The following is an 18,027-nucleotide window of genomic DNA, read 5'->3' as shown; positions in this document are numbered from 1 at the left end:
TGTGGGGTGATCAGACCACTTAGATTACCAATCTTTTACTTTTATTATAGAAGCACATCCTGATCTTGGGGAGACATGGCCCTGGATCTCTAGATAGAGCTGTAACTTGTGTAATTAGCACAGAGGTGTTTGCATAAATGCTGAACTTTGGTGGTGGTGTGGGGGGGTGTACTTCTTTTCCAAGAAGAGGCCAGGAAACATGCTTACTCATTCAGAGATGATGGGGAAATGCATTTCCTCTTCAGGAATATGTTTTTCCTGTCTAGTTTAGATATTCTGGTTACCTACTGTCTGGGGAGCTTTCAGAAAATGTTTTCCTGGTTCAGGAGAAATGACACAGAGTTGGAAAGGTTTTCTCCCTGGCACAGCAAAGGACAGGTCTGCTCTGGATTATCAGTTATACCTTTCTCATGTGGTTAGCATCCTGTCTTCTCTCTTTAATACTGTAAATTTGCATTCTTCTTTATTTCATTCATTTCTGTAACAGCTCTTTTGTAGTATTGATTGATAACATCTAGAATTGCTTCCCATTTCACCTTCTCTTTACTGTCTTCATCAAAACAAATGTCTTCAGTTAAGACACTGTTGCTCATTAAAGAAACAGTTGCACGGTGGTGGGTGGTGGGGCTGGCATGGTGGTGTTAGGTGAGCTCTGATTTAACACAAAGCTCTCCTTTCTGTAGGGATGGTGAAGTTGGAAAAAGGCTCCTTTAACCTTCCTTCAGGATGAACCCCCTGCAAGAAGACATGGAAAACGCTCTCACAGGGAGCCAGAGCTCTCACGCTTCTTTGCGCGACGTCCATTCCATCAACCCTACACACCTCATGGCCAGGATTGAATCCTACGAAGGAAGAGAGAAGAAAGGCATATCTGATGTCAGGAGGACTTTCTGTTTGTTTGTCACCTTTGACCTCTTATTTGTTACATTACTGTGGATAATAGAGTTAAATGTAAGTGTTTTTTTCCCATGACTTTATATAAGAGTTGTTTCCAGAGACAGGAAACAATTTTCTTATTTTTCTCATCATTTCTGTCTCATTTCGTGAATTCCATGCTCTTTTCCAGCTGATTTTGACTTTTCTTGTGCTGTATTGGCATGTTTTAAAGCAAAGCCAGAAAAAAAAAAAAAAAAGCAAAGCCAGGTCATTTAAAACTCACTTTGAAGTTTGAATTCATGGTGTTTTGCTCTATACCAGGAGTGAGCAAACTGCAGCCTGGGGGACAGATTCATCTGGCCTTTTTTATAAAGTTTTATTGGAACACAACGCTGCCTGTCCATTTACCTATTGTTCATGACTGGCTTTAGTGCTCAGTGCTTGACTTGGGTATTTATTTCCTGACCCTTTTCTTGTTCCAAAAAGGTAGCATGCCTCTGGAATAGGTTTTAGCTGTTAAACCTACTTTTGTAATCCCCAAGTTTGAGATTTTTCATGCATTCTTTACTGTTTCAGGAAGGGACTATTCATATTTTATGGAAAAAAATGTTGTAGAAACATTTGGAGGTTTATCTCTGTCTTGTCAAGTCTATGCAGTTATATTGTCATATAATTGTCTGGACTAATACTGTCCAATGGAAATATAATGCAAGCCTCACAGATGATTAAGTTCTCCAGTTGCTACATTAATAAAGGTAAAAATAAACAGATGAAAATACATTTAAATAATATATTTTATATAACCCAATAGATTTGTTTTCTCCCAAAGCCTTGGCTCTGTTTATATTCCTTACCAACAAATAGGAAACTTCCAGAATGCTTTCCTCACAGGCAAGAGTTGTTTAAAACCAATCAAGCCAGTGATAAGACATCGAAATTTAGAAACATCGTAATTCAGAATATTTTTTATTATTTGTCCCACATGTATACTTTAAAGAAAATATTTAAATTAATATGTATTTCAAAGGAATTAAAGTTTCCAAAACTAATGACTGTATATTAAGAAATGAAAAGAAATACATCTTTTAACAGGAAAGCATAGCAGTAGTTTTAAGGGAACTCACTTAAAAATTTTAATTTTAATTTAATTTAATTTTAATTTTAATGAAAGCACAAAATCAAAGCATTTATTGATTTACCAGTAATATCACTATCTGCTTTTAAGTGAGTGAAATTGTGGGGGCGGGGGATCACACTCTCTCATCCTTCCTTTCTTATTGCTTCAACAAAATTGAAATGGAAGTGAAGTGGACTGTGCACTGTTATCGTTCATCAGAGGGGATCGGTTTTTGCCTGTATGCAACATGTTATAAATAAAAAAAAAATCACTAGGCCTAGCAATTAAGAAAGGTATTTTTATTTAATTTTTTTATTGAAGTATAATGAACATATACAGTGGTATATTAGTTTCAGAACATAATGATTCAACATTCCTGTATATTACTCAGTCCTCACAATAAGCATAGTCGCCATCTGTCACCAGACAACAATATTGCTGTCTCACTGACTATATTTCTCAGGCTGTACTTTTCATCTCTGTGACTTATCTGTTTTGTAACTGGAAGCTTATGCCTCTTAATCCCCTCTATTTCATGCATCACCCCACACCCACTTCCACTCTGGCAACCATCAGTTCTCTGTATTTAAGAGTCCGTTTTGTTTGTCTCTTTTTTTTCATTTGTTCATTTATTTTGTTTCTTAAGTTCCACATGTGAGTGAGAAATCATATGGTATTTGTTGTTCTCTGACTTATTCCACTTAGCATAACACCCTCTAGGTCCATCCACATTGTTGCAAATGGCAGGATCACATTGTTTTTCATGGCTAATATTCCAGCCTGTGTGTGTGTGTGTGTGTGTGTGTGTGTGTGTGTGTGTATACACCACATCTTCATTCATCTGTTGATGGACACTTGGGTTGCTTCCATTTCTTGGCTATTGTACAATGCCGCAGTAAACATAGGGGTGCATATATCTTCAAATTTAAAAGATATGTCTTTTAAGACTCAACTTTTCCACTGACTACTAGTTACTCCTGTTGGAAAATTAAAAGATCATATAAGAATATAGTAAAATAACACATCTTGACCTTTTAAGCAAAGATTTATTTATTATTTATTTATTTATTTATTTATTTATTTATTATTATTAATAAATGATTTGTTAACATTTAGTTTCTAATTCGATTTGTTTTATATTGTCAGTCCTGACCTGGGTTTTTCATCCCTTTAATTTGTGGTCTATGTCTAAATCTCTAATCACTCACATCCATTGTTCTTTTTACATGTCTCTATGTTTCCTGAGTGCTAGGGCATAGGGCATGGTGAACTCCACAAAAAAAATTATATAAGATTTGAAGTTTGGCTGAGGAGATAAGACACGTATCTTATACTGCCTTGTAGTGTTGGTCTTGAAAAGAGGAAAGAAATAGTACAAAGGATGTTAGGCTTTTGGCAGAGTAATGGGACCCAGCTGTCCTATGCAATCATAACAGTAACCAAAATACTTTGCCCTCATCTATGACTTTCAAAGTAGCCAGTTTTCCTCCTTGCTTCAAGGAAGCAGGATTCTCAGGCCAAAAATGAAGACTCATCGTTTATTAAGTTGCTTGTTTGTTTTGTATTTCTCACGCTCCACATCCAGGGGAAAAGTAAGCCCTGTCAAATCTGCTTGTAGAATATATTCAAAATGTGACCTCTTCTTTCCGTTCCTATAGTTGGTCCCCTCAACCATGCCGGTGCTAGCACTCATCCAAACTACTATACCAGAGGCCCAGCCAATTTCCCTATTTCCACTCTTGTCCTCCTAATGCCCATTCTCCTCATAGAAGCCAGAGGGACTTTTAAAAGTAAAAACACAAATCAGATAATGTTACTTTCTATTTATAACCCTTCGCTGACCTACCAGAGCACTTTGAATAAAATACAAATGCTAGAACATGGCTTGCACAGCCCCAAGGAGCTTCCAGACTTCCTTCTCCACTCTCTGTTCTGGTCCACCCAGAGCAGCCCAGACGTGCCTCCTGGTCTCACAATGTAACAAACTCTCTTCTGTTTGGGGCCTTTATACTAGTTGTTCCTTCTAAATGAAATGGTTAATTGCCTTTATCTTGATGGAGATTCTGACTGCTTATCATGCTGGTAATCTGTCAGTTTAAATATCACCACAGAGAAGCCTTCCATTTACCACTGGACCAAAAGAAGTCAACCATTACTGTGTCGCCCTGCTCTGCTTTGTTCTCTGCATGGCACTTATTTTCTTGTTTGTCATCTCTCACTGCTTGGTAGAATGTAAGTTCCAATAAAGACAGAGATACTATATTGTTTACTAATGTATTCATTGTATTTAGAGCCATACTTGACGCTTAATACGTTTTCAGCAAATATTTGGTGAATGGATAAAGATCTTGTGGCAGTGGTTTGCCAGTTGGATTACCTTACAGACAGATCGTTTCTAAAGCTGTTAAAGGAATCCCATGTACGGTGGTGGGACTAGAAAGGAAAAAGCTAACCTTAGAGAAATACTAAAAAAATAAGTATGCTGATAGAGTTACCGATAGGCTGGTTTTGTCATCCCCGGTGTCCAAAAACGACTCTGAAGATTTCTTGTGTTGGAATGTAGAAGAACAGGATGAGCTCTGTCAGAACTGTGAGGAGAGGTTCCATGTGAAACTAAAGACGAGTCTATAGTGGACACCTTGAGCTAGAGACAAAGATTTTGAAATAAGATTTAGAGTGCAGGTTGGAGCTACAGATGTAGATTTAGATTTCTCTATTTAAAGGCAAGACAAAATCCGTCTTTTTTTTTTAAAAAAAAACTTTTTTTAAAAAAAGATGTATTTATTTTAGAGAGAGGGAGAACATGAGCAGGGGGAGAATCAGAAGGAAGAAGGAGAATCCCCAGCAGACTCCATGCTGAGTGCGGAGCCTGACATGGGCCTCGATCTCACAACCCCAAGATCATGATCTCAGCTGAAACCAAGGGTCAGCTGCTTAGCCAACTGAGCCACCCAGGCACCCTCCAAATCAGGGTCTTTTAAAGTGTGCAGATACTGTAGAAAACCTTTTTTCTACTGACTGTTGATTGAAGAACTGCATGAGCAGGTTGTTGGCTGTTCTCAGGAGGATAGAGATTAAGAACGCATCTTTACTGTAGGTCAGTTGGAATAATCATTCTTCTAATATTTGAGATAGTGCTAAGTAGTTTGGAGACACACAGTGATAACACTGCATGATTGTTTGGCTTTTAATAATTATTTTTCTTTGCTCCCAAGTTTTCCATTCTATTTGCTATATAGATCTATATTCAAGCAGGTCAGTAGCTAGTCTGCACAAATTACACAGAAACCGAAACCTCCTTAAGGGATTTTTAAGTACCAAATGTTTTTTATGGTATATTTGCATTTAAACAACAAATACAAATACTTGTAAAAGTTTCCAAGCCAAGAGGATCCATTCCTTGTGGCAACTTTAATTCCAGTTTGACCAATTAGCAAGCCTTACAAAGGCATTCCTAATCGATTTTCTCCTCATTTATCCAGGTCTTTGGTCCATCACCCTTCACTCTGTCCTTTTTCAGATCATCTCCATCAGTTTGCCAGGATAAACAATGTCTGTACTCCAGATTGGAAATGCCAATTCACTGTTGCATGTCATATTCCCTAATCCACTGGCCCTAATGATTCTAGTGTCTGCTTGGCTGCTGCATTAACTGTCAGACACACGTTCCATTACTTGATTTTTTAAAAAAAGATTTTATGTATTTATCCATGAGAGACGCAAAGAGAGGCACAGAGACATGGGCAGAGGGAGAAGCAGACTTCATGTGGGGAGCCCAATGTGGGACTCGATCCCAGGACCCCGGGATCATGACCTGAGCCAAAGGCAGACACTCAACCACTGAGCCACACAAATGCCCTATTATTTTTTTTTTAAATATTTTCTATAAGTGTAATATGTAGAGTTCTGAACTTGATCATTTAAAAGTCATCTTGGAGAGAATTGGCAGAGGAAAGTTTGTAATCTTAGGTCTGATTTTCATCATTTATTGTAACTTCAGCACATATGATTGTAGGTCTGGTTTGTCCCTCATTTCATTACCAAGTTAAAAATATATGTTGATAAAAGTGCAGGGTTTTCATATGCCAGGAGCAAATAAAAAAGAAAAACCAGAGAGAATATCTACACTTCTATCCCATGTTATTGATCTTTGCTAAGATTAGAGGACCCGTTGGCCTTCCAAGAGCTAAAACAATGGAAAGTGGTCAGAGAGTGAGGGCAGCCCTGGACGAATGAATTGTCTCCCTTAAAATTATACATTTGTATAATTGAAGATTTTATTTAGAAGAAAAAAGAGGCGGTTTTTAAAAACATTTTAGTTTGCTAAACTAGGAACTACAAACAAGGCATTGTTTTTCATCATACATTTATATTTGTTGAATAAATGAATTCAGAATTGAAGTGGGAAATGCTATTCAATATTTTTTCTATTAGAGTTAATGAGTATTTTGTTCTTCCTATTTTAACATTTCAGGGTTCTAAGAAGGTAGGCAGAAAACTGCATACAAAACCTTACATGTATGTTTTCTTGTATTATTTTCACACGTAAATGTCTCATTTTTACTTCTCACTCTCTTTCCTAGGTGAATGGAGGCATTGAGAACACATTAGAGAAGGAGGTGGTGCAGTATGACTACTACTCCTCTTATTTTGATATATTCGTAAGTATTTCCTGTTTTACATTTCACTTCAGATATGATGAATCTAACCACAAGTGAATTTCTTCTGAGTCGATCACACACTCTATGCCATTCTCTTTCCCTCTCTTGAACCCTGGCTTTCCTTCCCTCTCAGTTTCTGGACCAGTCAGTGCACTCTCACTCTCTTTGTAATGAATCGTCTTGTCACAGGAAGGAAAGAAAATGATTAATGAAAGATAAGGAAGGGCAACAGAAGGAGCCTTTTTTTTTTTTAATACATATATTTTTTATTGAAGTTCGACTTACCAACATATAGTATGACACCCAGTGCTCATCCCGTCAGATGCCCCCCTCAGTGCCCGTCACCCAGGCACCCCATACCCTCACCCACCTCCCCTTCCACTACTCCTTGTTCATTTCTCAGAGTTAGGAGTCTTTCATGTTTTGTCACCCTCTAATTTTTCCCACTCATTTTCCCTCCTTTCCCCTATAATCCCTTTCACTATTTTTTATATTCCCCGTATGAGTGAAACCATATAATGATTGTCAGAAGGAGCCTTTATTCTTTTCATAGAAGCCAGTGACCCACCCTAATCACTAACAGGAAAATTGACCTGTTTATATAACAGCACGATGAAAATGCCATTCCTTTCCTGCCTTGAGATAGATTTCTGAGTGTACTTCTATTAATAATACAACATTTCATTTTTCTATAATTGGAGTTTTCAAGGAAAGTTATCTGTTGATAATTCTGGGCAACCTTAGTTAGTTGTAGAACTACAAAGATGTGATTCTCTATAGACAAGGCCTTCATTTCAGTCAAAAGAATGCTTACAATCTTTCCAGGGCACACTGTGACTCGCACTGGGTTTGGTATGTCTCCCCAGTATCTTTTTATAGTTGATAGTGTAAGTAAATCAGATTGTAACATCATGTTAGATGTAGTGTGGGCAATTCATATTCACAGTGAATTCCTCCAAATTCATTTTATCTACTTTGTTCACTACCTTCAGAAGCTTTATGCACAGTTGTTAAGAGCACGACAGAAAAACCTGGGTTTGATTCACACCACTATCACTATTTGTACATCTTTTAATGTATTGGGTCTAAACTTCAGTGTTTTCATATGTAAAATAAGATTACCCTACTTCTGAAAAGTAAATGAAATAATGCATGGAAAACATTTAGGCCAATGATTGATACATCCTGGAAGCATGCTGTCACTATCATCAAAATCATCATTTTTGGTTGAGAATTTTAGTAATTGAGTAATTATATTTTCTAGTGGTTTTCAAACTACACTAGAAGGCTTTTTTGTTGTTGTTGTTTTATTTCTGAAGGGGCCTGCAGAAGTGTGTATGGGGAAGGAGCTGCGACTCCCAGTAAGCAGAGGTTAGGGTTCCCTGTCATTGACATCTTGCAACCCAAGTAGTTCCATTTTTCTCTGTATGATATGTTTGACTTCCAATAAGACTGTCTTGAAAAGTGTTAGGTTGCTACAGAATATTTGGAAAATCACTAATATAATTTTAATTCCCTCATTTTTCCAAGTGAGGAAATTGAGTTTCTTTGGTTTGGTGTCTTGACCCATCCCAGGTCATTAAAGTTCGAGGCAGAGAGTGATAGATCCCATATTTCTTGACATTTCTTTCTTCAAAAACAATTGACCTATAATAGCAAGATTGATTTCCCTTTTTCCTCTTCTTCCCTTGCCGAATTTATCTTAAACTAGCCTCAGCCAGGAAACCAGGCTAATCTATCAGCCAGATCTCTGAGAGTTGTCTGTCCTTTATGCTTAGGAAGTCAGTGGTCCTGGACAAGCAGTCAGGGCCCATTAGCTTAGACTAAAAGGACTGACATGTCTGGCCTGGAAATGGACACAGCCTCCAGGAAACCTTCGGACCAGGGAGACTTTGAGATAGAAGGCTGAAGAAGACTTATCCTTTTGCCAAACCCAGATTGCAGGGCTAGAATTAGAATGAATAGAGAAGCTAAACAGTTTGCAGATTGTTGGAAAACACATTTTTAATGAAAACAGCAAATTAAAACAAAACATAACCTGTGACCTTCATTTACGTAAAAGGATCTTAAGTGTGGTCCTCTGGTCAGTGGCTGCAAAAAGGCTGTCAGCCTCCAGCCTTTCAGCAGTTTTGATTAGTGAGAAACTTTTGGCAGACTCCTGCCCTCAGGCACTGCTCAAGAGTCACCTGACTTTTCTCTATCCACAATAGGCATGTCTTCCAAGGAAAATTGGTAAAATCTTACTCTATATGTATTCCTTACTAAATGAGAATTACAAAGACAGCTGTGACATAGTGGTTCAGTAGAGCCCGACCACCTGGGTTCAAGTCCTGGCTTCCTCCCCAAGGGGTTGTGTGACCTTGTATAATTTTTATATCTACTTTATGTGTATAGTGGGATTAATGACAGTAATTGATACATGGGATTGTTGACAAAGGGATTACATGGGATAATAATACACATGAAGGATATCACAAATGTCACAGAGCTACCCTAAATAATCGGGTGGTAGCTACTTGGATAGAACTCTCCCAGTACCCTCTGTAACCCAGAGCTTTACTGTGGACTTTACTAAGAACCTGTCTCTTTCAAAAGTGAGTGTCTGTACCAGGAGTGGGAAAGTCAACTCTGAGAACATTCTCTCCAGTCTTAACAGCGTATCAGAAATATATGTGTACTCAAATAGAAAGGAAAAATAAAATGGTGTTTTATTTTTATAAAAATAAAAATGGTGTTGATAATGTGAAGTGAATTTGAATCCTTATTTGGGCAGTATTACATAAATTCTAAAGCAGAGATCCCAAATATGGGTCTATAGCCCAGTGCCAGTCATCAGTTAAGTCAGAATAATAAAGATGCTTTGGTGAGTTCTTCATAAAACTCCATTATTTTATATTTGTATCTGTTTTTTAAAACTTACTTTGTCTTTTTCTTAATACAGCTCTTGGCAGTTTTTCGATTTAAAGTGTTAATACTTGCATATGCTGTATGCAGACTGCGCCATTGGTGGGCAATAGCGGTGAGTATGTCTGTGCGAGTTGTTCATCTTCTCCAGTGCTGGTGGCCCAGGCCCGCTCACAGCAGCAACAGGCTGGGAGAAAATGTGCTTTTCATCTGGGTTGCATTCTGCTAGCTTCAGTAGGTTCAACACTCCAGGGCTTCTTTCCAATGGCAATGAGTAACTAGCTTTGTCTCAACGGATACTGAGCCAAATGAGGAATATAGAGACCCAACAATGGTTCTTGGCCAAACACCAACGCACCCTCTACCCTCATTTTGCAAATGAATGATGAGATCAGTACCTCTGTCATAAAGATACTTGTGAAAATTTCCCCTTTGGTTGAAACTGCTTGATAATTCTTCATGACTTGTTCTCTCCTTATTTTGATCATTGCCTTTCTTGCTATTTTATTCCCCTCCCTCCAATATCAAAGGGAAAAGTTCCTGTGGTCCTTTTATATTGTTACCTTCAGGCTTCTTGAAGTCAGTGGTGGGTTTTTTTTTTTTTTTTTTTTGTTGTTTTTTTTTTGGCAGTGGTGTTTTTAAACATGTATTTACTTTAGAGAGCTAGAGCACATAGCGGGAGCAGGAGAGGGAGAGAGAACTTCAGGTGCACTCCCTGCAGAGCTTGGAACGGAAGTGGGGCTCAGTGTCTCAACCTTGAGATCCTGATCTGAGCCAAAACCAAAAGTCAGACACTTAACTTGAAGGAGCCCTGAAGGCAGTGGTATTTTTCCTCGTCTCTGTTTCTTTGCATCCGGCACAGAGCCTTGGCACTTGCTCTTCGCCATCAGTAAATATTTACTGATTAAAAGAAGAATTATAAGCCGTTCTGCCTCAGTTATTTTTGCCACTTCCACAGATGTCTGAACACTGACCTTTTGAAGAGCTCTAATAAGGCAGGTGTATGGGGATAACATTGAGCTCCCCAAGCTGGAGGGAGCAGCTCCAAAATACTTGCAGTTCTGCTTCTGGAGTGAGACCTCGGTGTGTGTGTGTGTGGGCCGGCAAAGCTTGCCCAGCTGGGGATGGACCCTCTTCTAAGACGTGGTCCTCCAGGAGCCAGCTCTTCCGAGCATCCACAGAATCACAGGTGGGACATCAGACCCTCAGCTGAGTCCCAAGCTAATGTGTCTCAGATGTAGGCTGACAGCATTAGCCAGGTTTGACTCCCTGTCCTGAATATATTTTTACTGATAACAAATAGCTGTGATTGTGTCTTTCTGATTTTCTTCAGCCATCCCATTTGAGACATTCTACTCCAAAGTTTCTTTAACGTACACTAGTGTTTGTCAGATTATCTGCCTCAATATTTGTTTCAGAGGCGTGAGTGATACTCAGTGAGTTTTTATTATTTATTTATTTAAAGATTTTATTTATTTATTCGTGAGAGACCCAGAGAGGCAGAGACACAGGCAGAGAGAGAAGCAGGCTCCCTGCGGGGAGCCCAATGCGGGACTTGATCCTTGGACTCCAGGATCATGCCCCAGGCCGAAGGCAAGTGCTCAGTCACTGAGCCACCCAGGGATCCCCGAGTTTTTAGAAAGTATCCAATATCTACTCCAAATTATGAAACGATAGGTCATACTTAGCACATCCATTTGATTATTTTTTATTTTTCCATTTAAAAACATTTGCTGAGAGGGTCAGCCAGCTGGAAGGAGGACTCAACTGGTACCTAATAAGGTACTAAGTGTCAGCCTATAAAATTAATTTGTGTCAGAATGTAAAATGCCTCCTCTCTTCCAGACATAGCTCACTCTGGCAGGTGTGTGTGTGTGGGGAGATATATATATTTATAAATATATAATATTTAATTATATATCATTCATAAACAATAATTTAATTTAATCATAATATAATTATACATGATTAAATTATATTAAATTAATTAAATTTATAGTTATATTAAATTAATAATTTAATTATATATTTAATTTATAAATATATAAATATAAAAATGTTTGCGTGTAGGGGGGTGATTCGCTAACAAATACTCTGCAACTGTGTTTATACTCACAGAGCTTGACACCCCATGTCCCCTGATCCCTGTTCTGTCAGGCTCCTGCTGGCATCACCCTGCTCAGGGGTCATGGTGCTAGGAATCCTAGTTGGGGGGTTGGAGGGACTAGGCCCAGGTCCTGTGGGATGATCTCTGGGCTCCCCAACCACTAGGGGGAGCCCCGGCTCTGCGTTTCAGGGGTCCCTTGTGTGGGGACACTGCCTTTGCAGGCTGGACCTTGTTGGGGACAAAACTCGGTTTCCCCACACAGTGGCCTGCTAGACCCTGGGAGGAGGGAGAGCACCAGCAGCCAGTGGGGTCAGGAGCCACGGAGAAGCCCATGTTGGCCCAGTGTCGGTTCAGGGGCTGGGGACAGAGTGGTGTGGGCAGAGCTTTTCCGGGCATTGGGAGCTTCTGGCTCAGACAGGGATCTTTGGGAGCAGGTTCCTCCCAATGTAAAATGTCTAATGCAAATGATGTTGGATGATGTGTCTTTCAGTTGACGACAGCAGTGACCAGTGCCTTTTTACTCGCAAAAGTGATCCTCTCAAAGGTACAGCCTCCCATGTTCTCTTACCATTACCATCTATAATGGCGAAGCCTTTTTTTCCATTGTGAGCTCCTGGTAATTGCATTTCCCTCTCCTGCTCACATCTGTCCTTCCAGCTTTTCTCTCAAGGGGCTTTTGGCTACGTGCTGCCCATCATTTCCTTCCTCCTGGCCTGGATTGAGACCTGGTTCCTGGATTTCAAAGTCTTACCTCAAGAGGCAGAAGAGGAAAACAGTGAGTGTCTCCCCAGATTAGCTTCCTGAGACCAGCTAGGTACCAAGCTAGAAGGGAGACCCTGGAAGTCCTGATTTGAACAGAGCTTACCTTTTTGCTAAGCCTTCCTTTCATATAATGAAAACAGCATTTTATTGTGATTAACCTTGCCCAGAAGCTACCAGAAGTATGACATCATTCCCAGCATCTGAATTTCTTCTCTTCCAGGACTCCTGATAGTTCAGGATGCTTCAGAGAGGGCAGCACTTATACCTGGTGGTCTTTCTGATGGTCAGTTTTATTCTCCTCCTGAATCTGAAGCAGGTAAAAAAAGTTGTGATTCTCTTTTGTGTTTACATTCATCACTCAAAAGCCCAGTCCTCCCTCTGCTCTCAGAACACTGAGCAGACATGGAGCACAGCAGGCATGGAGACAGGAAAGTAACTGAGACCTGGCCTTGCTGTGGGACCTGTGGTGAGACCCAGAGTGTAAAATAAATGTCTCCGAGGGCCACAGACCCTGTGACGTGCCCTCTGCATCTCAGAAGACAGGCAGACCAGGGGAAGGGGCTGGATGTTCTCTGATTACCTGTCATGCCCTCACCTGACCATCCTCCAGGACCCCCCCTGTGTGAAGATGGAGCTCTGTCTACCTGGTTGCTGGTGATGGAGACCAGAGCCTCCTTGGGGACCTGCCCTTTCTTAGAGGCTCCCATCCCATCACTCACTAGGCCATGTCTGGATTTCTGCCTCTTGTGTCTCATCATTGTCCCACCTCCTGTTTCTCCACCTTGCATTCAGCATCTCCTGCTTCGGTTCCAGCCTCCTGCCTCCTGCCACAGTCACCCTGTCCCAACCCCATGTGAAGTAGAACACTAGACTTGTTCCATGGGTTCCTCAAGCCAGTCTAGGACGTGAAAGTCTCATTAACCCTGTTTTAGAGATGATTATATATAGGCACAGAGAGGGAAGTCATTTGTGCAAAGTCATACAAAGAGTAAGAGATGGAGCTGGGATTTGAACCCGGCTCAGGGCTGGAGTCCATGCTCACAGCTAATCCATGTGTGGCCTTTCAGTATTAATGGAAACACAGTGTTGATCACATCTTCTCCTGCACAACAGCCTTCAGTAGGGGAAAGGATTAAGTAAGTCATGGTCCTCATTCTGGTAGAAAGCACCATTTGACCTCCCACAGGCAGTTATCCAAACTCCCAGTCCTGTCTCCTTGTGTCTCTTAGTTTTCTGAAAACACTATGTACCAAAACCCCCAGGCCATTGCTCAGCTTGCTTTTTCTATCCTTCCTACTGTTCCTCTACAGCCCTACTCTCCGCTCACAGGAGAGAAAGCTTCTCCCACCCCACCCTCACCCCCGGGCTGCTGGGAGGGTGTTCTCTGCATTTCCGTAGGAACCTCTCCTACAGCCCTGTCATCTGTGCTGGCTCCCTGCCCTCAGCGCTGACCTCGCTGTTCCTACCGTGGGGATGGGGACCTGAGTTAGAGACTGCATTATTGTATTCCCAGCATTGAGCTCAGTGGGTAATTGAACTCTCTCTCTCTCTCTCTCTCTCTCTCACACACACACACACACACACACACACACTGTACAGCAGTTTCCAGGCAGAAAGACTCATGTGAGTGATCAGAGACACAGCAATGGGACACAGCGAATCAGGGGAACTCCAAGTAACATGGTATTCTGGATTCTTGGTGTTGCTTCTAAAAGGTTAAAATATGAAAGCATAGGATCAGATGAAATACAGATATGAATTAGCAGAAAATGTGTTTCTCAGCCAACAGAAACTCAAGTAAGTACTAACCTTTTGTATACCTCATGAGAGTTATTTCCTTGAGTTTTTTTGTTATAGGACTCATTCTTTTGGAAAGAGGAAGTTCGCATTCTTGTTCATGCTTTTGTATAACTTTTATTTTCCTAAGAGTAATAAAAGTTCTCAGTAGTGTTGTGTTTACTTAGTTAGAAGTTCAGAGCGGCAGGATAACAACAGGAGGAATCCCACCTTAGACATTCTTCATCAAGCTCCCAGGTCTGAATCCGCTGGCTTCCTGCCTCTGACTTGTACCCCCACCTAGTGGTGGTTGGGAGCATTTCCATTTCCTTGGGTTCCGGAGCTGATCTGGAACAAACCTGGTCAGGGTGCTCTGCTGGGAAGCTGCTTTGTTCAAGACAAAATGCAAGTGTGTAGTAGGAGAGAAGGAGTGTTCAAAGTGACTTACTTTATTGTATTATATTTTCATTGGCTGAACCTTCAAGTTAGGAAAGAATTATAATTAAAAACTGTTACTGGAATTAAAAACTGTGCCTAGAAAAGAAGATTCAACTCTAAAGCACTGTTGGCTCGTGAGGCCGGTGGTTGAAAATTAAGCAGAACAGGTGTCTGTGCTTCTGCTGCCCTGGGACTGATGCGGCGCTGGTTGGGCCCTGGTGGAGAAGAGGGCATCTGGGGGCTGCTTGCCTTCTCCTGACTTTCTCCTGCACCTCGTGTGGTGCCGGCACAGAATACATTTATAGCTGTGGAAGGAATGGATGAAAGGAGGAGAAATAAATCAGAGTCACCAAAAATTAAAATGTTAGCATTTTTCCTTGTGAAGCATTGGCCTGAATTTTAGTATCACAGAGATTCTGAAAGTTAGCCCCTTTTGATAGATTACTTTTAAAGGCTATTAAGGTGGTGTGTTTGCAGGTTTACATGTTGGTCTAACCATATCGTGCTTACCTGTGTATTCAGTAGAAGGAATGAGGAAGCACAGCCCTTTGTCAGGTGACTGGGATGAAGTTTTTTGTGTAGTCAGACAGCTGAAGTGAACCCATTGTGATATTGAGGAAAAGTTAGTCACCTCATCATCAAAAGACTTCATTTGAAGAGTAGTTCAGTTGCATAATATACTCTGTGCTAAGCAAATCTAGGGAAAGACACTGTAATTCTGCTTTGATACTTTCTAATAGTAACCAGCCACACATGCTTGTTTGCCCTGGACAGTATTAGCTTACTCCTGTGGGTCCATGTAATTACTATTATACTCCTTTGATCTCTAGGAAATGTTCTTGTTTAGATGATCAATTCTGTAGTCACCTTACAGATAATCAATAAATTTGACACACAGTTTTTCTACTTTTTATTAAAAATTTTGAAGTGTATTAAAACATCACCACTGAGGATACTACCTAACCTTGATTTAAAAAAAAGAATAGCTTTAATGAGTTATACTTTGCATACCATAAAGTTGATCCATTGTAAATATGCAATTGTATGGTTTCTAGTAAATTTGAACTTTTTAAACCAACATCATAGTATAATTATAGGGCACTTTTATCATCCAAAAATATTTTTTTTATCAAATCATCACTCCTATTTCGTAGATAAAATGCTGATCTACTTTCTCTCCTGAAAATATGCCCCTTTTTGATAATTAACATAAATATCACAGAATATGTAATTTTTTGCATGCGGCTTCTTTCTCTTACTATAATATTCTTGACAAGCCACTCATGATGTAGCATGTGTAAGTAGTTTCCTCTTTTATGTGAGTCAATAATATTCCTTTTTATGAATATACATACAGTGTTTTCTTTACTCATCAGTGGTTAGCCATTGGAATGGTTGGCACTTTTTGCTATTATGACTAATCCTGCTATGAACTTTTATGTGCGTGTCCTTGTGGAGACATTTGTTTTTATTTTTCTTAAATTCCTAGGAGAGGACTCTCTGTGTATGATGGCGAGTTTCTGTTTAACTTTTCAAGTCATTGCCAAAGTCTTCTCCAAAGTTACTGTACCATTTTTCATTCTCTCCAGTAGTATCTAAGGATTGATTTGTTTTTCCACGTACTCACCAGTGCCTGGCGGAGGCTGTCTTTTTCATTCTAGTTATTCTAGAAGGTGTGAAGTACTTTCTCCTTGTGCTTTTCATTTGCCGCTGAGGACTGATGACCTTGAGAACCTTTTCATGTGCTTGTGAGAGTTATTCATTTATTTCCTTTGGAGAAATGTCTGTTTTTACCACCCCCCCCCTTTTTTTTAAAGTTATGTTGTTTGTCTTCTTCTTGAGTTGTAAAAGTTCTTTATACATTCTAAGTAAGAGTCTTTTATCAGATAAAAGTCCTTTATATGATTCACAAGTATTTCTTCCCAGGCTGTAGACTTTTCAGTTTCTTCATGGAGCCTTTTTGAAGCACACATTTTGAATTTGGGTGAAGTCCAGTTTATCAGAATGTATTCTTTTATGGATAATGTATTTGGGGCCATATCTAAGAATATCTTGCCTTAATCCTGTATTGCAAAGATTCTCTGTTATATTTTCTTCTAGAATTTTTATAGTGTTGGCTCTTCCATTAAGTTTATCGACCATGGTGAATTAGTTTTCATGTATGGAGGAGGTAGGGAATTAAGTTCATTCTTCTGCCTTTGGATATCTAGTTTGTTGGAGTACCATTTGTTGAACAGACTATCCCTTCCTGCACTGAATTAATGTGGCACATTTGTCAAAAACTATTTGACCATAAATGTAAGTGTTTATTTCTGGGCTCTCAGGTCTCTCTCAGTGACCTGTGTGCTCTCTTTGCACTCATAGCACACTGGCTTGTTACTGTAACTTAATCTTTCTGTAAGCCTTGAAATCAAGTCCTGCAAGGCCTTACTTGAAAGGCCCACCCTGCTGTCCTCAGAACTCCATGTGTCAGTAATAAACCTTTCGACACCCTCCGTGTGTGTGTGGCATCATCAGTTTCCTCATCCACATCAAATTTTGAGTGTGCCCTCCTACACTGCTTTTGCAGGGTGACCATATCATCCCTTCAACCTTGTTCTTTTTGAAAATATTTTGTCTATTCATGTCAATTTTTGATCTTCATGTCAATTTTGAGATGGGCTCGTTAATTTTTGTGAATAAAGACTGCTACATTGGATTTATAGCTGAATTAGGGAAGAATTGCCATCACAACAATTTTGAATCTTCTAATCCATGAATGTGGACCCTCTCTGCATTTATTTATTCTTTAATTTTTTTTGCATTATTTGTTTTCTTCTTTTTATAAATTTATTTTTTATTGGTGTTCAATTTGCCAACATATAGAATAACACCTAGTGTTCATCCCATCAAGTGCCCCCCTCAGTGCCCGTCACCCAGTCACCCCCACCCCCCCGCCCACCTCCCTTTCTACCACCCCTAGTTCATTTCCCAGAGTTAGGGGTCTCTTGTGTTCTGTCTCTCTGATATTTCCCACTCATTTTTGCATTGTTTTGTAATTTTCAAAGTTTTGCTCTTCTTTTATTGAATTAACTCCTAAGTGTTTTATCCTTTTTAGTTCTACAGTAAATGGAATTGTTTCCTTAATTTCACTTTCATATTGTCATGCTAGTGTATAGAAATGGAACTGATATTTTGTGTATGGAATGTGTACCTCGTGACAATGCTAACTAAGCTTGCTCATTAGTTCTAGTTTTGGTTTTGTGTATATGTAGATTCCATGGCATTGTCTACATACAGACTTTTTTAATTTTCACTCTGTTAAATATCTTCATTCTTTTTTCTAGTTGCACTGTCTAGAACTGTAAAACTATGTTAAATAGAAACATCAAGAACAGACATCCTTA

At 39.7% G+C, this 18,027-nt stretch overlaps 1 protein-coding gene across 3 annotated transcripts in view; it reads left to right on the top strand.

Annotated features, from left to right (window-relative positions):
- Nucleotides 1-18,027, top strand: part of STARD3NL (STARD3 N-terminal like) — a 53,374-nt gene that overhangs the window by 27,881 nt on the left and 7,466 nt on the right. For all 3 annotated transcript variants that reach the window (XM_055301303.1, XM_055301304.1, XM_055301305.1), the window contains 6 exons: nt 684-951; nt 6,577-6,654; nt 9,596-9,673; nt 12,156-12,209; nt 12,323-12,440; nt 12,648-12,743. In XM_055301303.1, coding sequence (XP_055157278.1) covers nt 727-951; nt 6,577-6,654; nt 9,596-9,673; nt 12,156-12,209; nt 12,323-12,440; nt 12,648-12,743 — 649 coding nt within the window. In that variant the 5' untranslated portion in view covers nt 684-726. The remainder of the gene's footprint in view (nt 1-683; nt 952-6,576; nt 6,655-9,595; nt 9,674-12,155; nt 12,210-12,322; nt 12,441-12,647; nt 12,744-18,027) is intronic.

The sequence above is a fragment of the Nyctereutes procyonoides genome, unplaced genomic scaffold (genome assembly GCF_905146905.1).
Source record: "Nyctereutes procyonoides isolate TBG_1078 unplaced genomic scaffold, NYPRO_anot_genome, whole genome shotgun sequence".
NCBI classification, from domain to species: domain Eukaryota; kingdom Metazoa; phylum Chordata; class Mammalia; order Carnivora; family Canidae; genus Nyctereutes; species Nyctereutes procyonoides.
This window is presented reverse-complemented; position numbering and strand designations above follow the sequence as displayed.